This window comes from Leptopilina heterotoma, unplaced genomic scaffold (assembly GCF_015476425.1).
Source record: "Leptopilina heterotoma isolate Lh14 unplaced genomic scaffold, ASM1547642v1 Lhet_190, whole genome shotgun sequence".
NCBI classification, from domain to species: domain Eukaryota; kingdom Metazoa; phylum Arthropoda; class Insecta; order Hymenoptera; family Figitidae; genus Leptopilina; species Leptopilina heterotoma.
The window spans coordinates 1,145,044-1,151,043 of record NW_025110909.1 but is presented as its reverse complement, the minus strand read 5'-3'; the positions used below and the strand labels follow the sequence as shown (position 1 = coordinate 1,151,043).

Sequence of the window (6,000 nt, the reverse complement as noted above, 5' to 3'; positions counted from 1 at the left end):
AGTAGGGTCAGAGGGACAGTTCACTGTCTCGAAATTTGGGGGCTATCGCGAAAGTACGACCAGCGGACAGTGCGGACCAAAAAATAAATTTGTCAATAATGTAACTTTAACTTTCATTAATATGTTTCCACTTATTAATTTCTATTACTGACTAAAATTGAGTGGGGTTTTCTTCTTCTATTTCGTGGTTAAATGAATAGAGAAAGGTATGCAATATATCATAAGTCATTATTACAGTACAAACACGTTTATTAATTATATTTTCGAGTATTTCCTAGCCAATAAAATTGACCGTATTTATGTAATACAGTATTGCTTCAAATCTACTATAAAAACAAACTAATTTCGAAAACCTTTTAAATATATCACCAAATTTACAAGAGATCTTTTCTATATCAACTGTAAGTTTAACATTTTTAATTTCACAAATTAAATCAAGAGTACGCATTAAAACAATGTAGAATGGTTACTTGAAAAGAGTTATAAAAATGTTAAATTTAATTATTAAACTATAGTTACATTTACAATTATTAATATCTACGGTCTAATGATTAATTTAAACATTTTTCATACATTATAATTACTTGTTTGTACATTAGTAAAGATCTGAATTGCAAGCGCTTTACGAACTAATGTAAATGTTCATGTTTGTCACAAGTTATACTGTTCCGGTATGTTTTTAAAGTAATAAAAGTATTACCTAGACAAATTTACGTAAATTGTATTTAAAGTATCAAATTCTTAAATGGAATGAATTAAAACATTGACTTTGCACTCATTACAAATTTCCAACCAAGTTTTTCGTCCTCAATCTGAATCACTCATTTCATCATCAGATTTGAGAGCATACGAAACTGGTTTCCTAGCACGTCTAGCTGTTGTGCGTGGTGGAGGAGAACTGTCTGACATATTTTCATTTTCCGATTCAGACTTCTTTTTACGTTTCTTGACCTATAACAAATCATTTTATTCATTATTACTTTTAAGCTTTTAAAGTTAAAAAAATTGCTTTTTATTAAATTTCACTATTAAAATAGTGAAAAAGTTTTATGAAGTAATTACGCCTAAATAAAATTGACGACGAAATAAAGTAAAGAGATAGGAAAGACGGAGAAAATGTGAAAGCGTATGTTAACGTAGACGTTTAACCCTTTGAGGGCCAGTGATGCTTTCAGGCAATATGAAAATTTTTCCGTTAACTCGTGCATAACTTTCTTGATTTTAAAAACTGAATATTGAAATAATACTTTTCATTTAATCTAGTAAATTTCCAAATGCTGGTCTCCAATTAAAAAACATTAATAATTTTCTATGAAAAGCTTGTTTTAAAATAAAAAATCGGGAATTTTTAAGAAAAAATTTCATCCTCAAAGGATTATAAATGTCTGATAACATTTATAACTCGACAGCCGATTAAAAAATTTCAATAACTCTTGTTGCACTTAAGTCTTTGGAAGTTAACTATTATTTACTCTGATATAAGAAAATCTCAATTATACTTACAGGACTTGTTTTTAATTCAAAAATATCATCTGATTCGGAGCCAGAAGATTTGACCTTCTTTTTCTGTCGTTGTCTCTTCGGTCCCTTCCCACTGCCGTTTTCAGATTTCTTTTTAGGTGCTGTAACATTCGAAAAATGAGATCAAGAAAATTAATACAAAAAACACTTTTGAAAAAGTAAATTGGAAGTCGATGAAATTTTCCTCAATAAATGTTCTGTCAAATTAAGATAAAAATTCGTTGAAACATAGATTAATTAAAATTTTGATTAGTAAAAAAATTTGAATTAATAAAACTGAAACTGTTTTGAGATTTCAGTGTAACATATAACACAAAATATAAAGTGAATAGTGACTAACAATATCGTGTTTTATTTAATGAACGTTACTCTTAAACAACAGTTTCTTTCAGTACATTTAGTTTAAGGGGGGAAACCACATTAGAACGCTGTTTTTTAGCCGTTTTTCGCGAATTTTTTTTTAAGGTAAGAATTTTTTTGAATGAAATAAAACATTTCCACCATGTTTCACATATATTCAACTGTAACTCATATTTTTTTTAAGCGTTTATATCAAAAATCTTTCAAATTGGGAGCTATTACATATAGAGCTGCTCCGCCGGAGTTAATAACTGCCGTGCAGTCCTGAGCCCACAAATTTTGTCCGAAAGCAAAAAATCAAGTTTACACGGAGAGAAATTTATAGTAGTGGGTAACATAATTGTGGTTAGGGTGACCATCTTTAATGCTACGTATACAGACAGCTATCTAGATAGTCACCGTTACCATCAATATCATCAGGAGTAACATCTTGGTAGTACGGGGTAGCATAACTATATTTTTTTTAGCATCTGTGATGGTTGGCAGTAGCATAATGATAGTATCGTGTAACATCATCTTTTTAACATCAAAATCTGACTATCCATTTCTCTCAGTGTATTCACATTTTATAAATATTTTATTATTAAGTGAACCAACTTTTAAGTGAAAATATTGAAAATTGAAAAAATGACACTACTTTGAAAAAAATAATCGATTTTTTGCCTACTTTTTTGCAACTTTTTTATTTAAAAAAAGGTACTAAAAATTTTTTTTTCTTTTAAAGTTTGGTTCACTTAATAATAAATTTAATAACGAACAATTTCCAATTTTTCATTTTAAAAACGGTCAATAACTTTTTGAGCTACACTACACGGCAATTTCAAAAATCCTGTTTTGAGAAAAACGCATTTGAAAAAAAGTATCAAAAAATTGTTATTTATACAAAAAAATTTTTTTAAAGTGCTTACACTTTAATCGGCTATTCCAGCACTATACATATCCCTTTATCTGCTTCATAAGTAGCATGTAAGTCTAATAATTCCTCTTTTCGTCCCTTTCTGCTCTCCTTAGTCTCAAAAGTGCTACGCCTATTCTACTAATCTATGGTAACCTGGAGCGCGCTCCGTTCATCACCAGTACAGCGAGGACGTCGAATTTTGCTCTTAAAACTTTGCAGCCTATTTTTGAACACCTTAACTAACAATTTATGCAAAAAAGAAAAAATCGATTTTTTCAGACGTCTAATGTGGTTTCCCCCCTTAAGTTTTTCAATGATCACGAGTACCATACGCTTCACCATTGCAGAGATAGATTGATTACACAGCCACACAAAAAAAAAACTTCTGATCTGGGGGTCTCACTATGTAGACTTTATGTTTTTTGGGTCGCTGAATCCGAATCCGAGGTCCATTTATACTCATCAGATCAGGATTTTGACATAACCTCAAAAAACCAATATGGCGGACACATTTTTGAAAAGTTCATTGGATTCGCTTGAAATTCGTTACTCGGGGGTTTTTGGGGTCGCTGATTACGAATTTGAAGTCTGATTTCAAAAATTAAAAATGGCGGATCCACTATGGCGGACACGTTTTTGAAAAATTCATCGGATTCGCTTGAAATTCACTGTAAAAAAATCTGGTGTAAAATAACACGAAACTTGTAATTTCACACATCAAAATTATAGGTTGTACGTAGTAAATTTATTTCGTTCCAAAAGTAGTTTTACTATTTTTAATAATTTTACATTATACGACTATGTAATTTAATAGTTTTGTGTAAATTTACTACGTCCGACGTAGGAAAATTTGATCACTATGTCCGACGTGGTATTTTTACATTGCGTGTATTTCTACACTTTGACGTAATATTACGTCGCACGATCTGTACAATTACATGGCGAATGTAATTTTCTTATTCCTTTAAGATTTTCAAAAAATTTTCAAGTTTTTATAAATAACTCTAAAAAAGTGTATATAATGTACATTTATAGAAAGTATATGCTAATTTATAAGTAAATAATAATATAACAAAAAGTTTTGGGCTATATTTCATAAATACAAAAAGTTACGACTGAAAATATTATTTCAAAAAATATTTGCAGGTTATGTAGATTACAGTCGGCGTGTAAAAATACCACGTCGGACATAGTGACCAAACTTTCCAACGTCGGACATAGTAAATTTACAGCAGATTTTTTTACAGTGTTCGTTACTCTGGGGTTTTTGGGGTCGCTGATTACGAATTTGAAGTCAGATTTCAAAAATTCAAAATGGCGGATCCAATATGTCTGTGTCAGCCATATTGGATCTGCCATTTTGAATTTTGAAAAACCGACATCAGATTCGTAATCAGCGACCCCAAAAACCCCAGAGTAACGAATTTCAAGCGAATCCGATGAATTTTTCAAAAACGTGTCCGCCATAGTGGATCCGCCATTTTTAATTTTTGAAATCAGACTTCAAATTCGTAATCAGCGACCCCAAAAACCCCCGAGTAACGAATTTCAAGCGAATCCAATGAACTTTTCAAAAATGTGTCCGCCATATTGGTTTTTTGAGGTTATGTCAAAATCCTGATCTGATGAGTATAAATGGACCTCGGATTCGGATTCAGCGACCCAAAAAACATAAAGTCTACATAGTGAGACCCCCAGATCAGAACTTTTTTTTTTTTTGTGTGGCTGTGTTATCACCAAGTTTTTGTACTTTTGCTTGTTAAATAAATAAAGTAGAGTTGGCTCTCAGTTGAGTAACCAATTCACCAAAAATAATATTATTAGTTGTTTCTTACGGCGACAACAAGTAATAAAGTAATAAAGTAATAATGTTAATTTCTTTTACCTTTTTTAACTGAGGGCTTTGTAGGTGAATCTTCTCCAGAAGAAATTACGAAAGGCCTTGTTGGTTTCTCATTTGGAGATGAATTGCTGATTAAAGAATCGAAAAGCTCTTCGGAACTTGCTGTAATGAGAAAATTCAACATTACATAACGTTTCAAATGCTGTCTTCTTACATAAAATTCAAGTCAATCGGAATGTATATTTTCTTTTTATTAAGGCTTGGAATCTCATAATGACAAAGCAAGTTTTTAAATGTAAATTTTAGGGGATGAAAATAGAATTTTTTCATAAGAACTTGTTAGATCTTCATACAACTTCTTACTTGGGGGTTTTCGGGATCTTTGATTACAAATATGTCAGATTTTTAAAATTCAAAATGGCCTATCTAACATGGCGGCCGCATTCTAAAAAATTGACTGAATTCGAATGAAACAAGTTTCTCCAGGGTTTTCAAGGTCGCTGATTACGAATATGATGTCAGATTTTTTAAATTCAAAATGACGACGGAAAAATTTAAAATCAATCAAATTTGACAATATAGTAGCCAAAAAGAGTACATGTTAATCGGATTTTCTTAAAAATTGGCACTCGGGGGGTTTTCGAGGTCGCTGATTACGAATCTGAAGTCAGTTTTTATAAATACAAAATGGCGTATTTAATATAGAGGACGAAAAAATCAAAAATAAATTAAATTTGCTTGAAAATTGTCGTTTGGTTCTTTGCTGAAAAAACGACTTCAGATTAGGCATTAAATATTAAACCCCCGAGTGACTACTTTCAAGTAAATTTGTTTAATTTTTAATTTTATCGCCAGCCTTATTGGATTCGCTGTTTTGAATTTGCATATTTGATTTCAGATTCATAATTAGCGAACTCGAAAACAAAAAAACAGAATAAATCGGCCATTTTGAAATATGAAAATCTGAAATTTTTGAGTAATTTAATATTCTACATTAATGATTAAAATTTTTATAATGCTTTTTAAGTAACCTTTGTGTGAGTCATACGTCTACCCTCCCGATGCAAATATAACAGAGATCACTTATGAAGTCAGAGATAGAAGTTAAAAATTTAAAAAGAAAATCTTTAAACTAGTCAGAACATTTTATATATCAGTTCCGATAGATTTGTTAAGATATTCAATAATGCATTTTCATTAAATTATGCCAATTGCTTACGTTTTGCTCGAGGAGGAGGTGGCGAAAGACTTTCGAAATCTATATCATCAACATCATTATCTACTTCGCTTTCATCACTAGTAGAATATTTCTTTTTATTTTTCTTAATTGGTTTGAATGGAAGAGTTGTCTGTCTAGCACCTAAAAACGAAAATACGT

The 6,000-nt window shown here is 30.8% G+C and overlaps 1 protein-coding gene across 2 annotated transcripts in view; it reads right to left on the bottom strand.

The window, feature by feature from the left end:
- Window positions 1–231: 231 nt before the first annotated feature.
- Window positions 232–6,000, bottom strand: part of LOC122500698 (DNA topoisomerase 2) — a 29,225-nt gene continuing 23,456 nt past the window's right edge. For both annotated transcript variants that reach the window (XM_043609754.1, XM_043609753.1), the window contains exons 18-21: window positions 5,842–5,982; window positions 4,665–4,784; window positions 1,504–1,622; window positions 232–951 (exon numbers count right to left, since the gene is read on the bottom strand). In XM_043609754.1, the coding sequence (XP_043465689.1) occupies window positions 808–951; window positions 1,504–1,622; window positions 4,665–4,784; window positions 5,842–5,982 (524 nt within the window). In that variant the 3' untranslated portion in view covers window positions 232–807. The remainder of the gene's footprint in view (window positions 952–1,503; window positions 1,623–4,664; window positions 4,785–5,841; window positions 5,983–6,000) is intronic.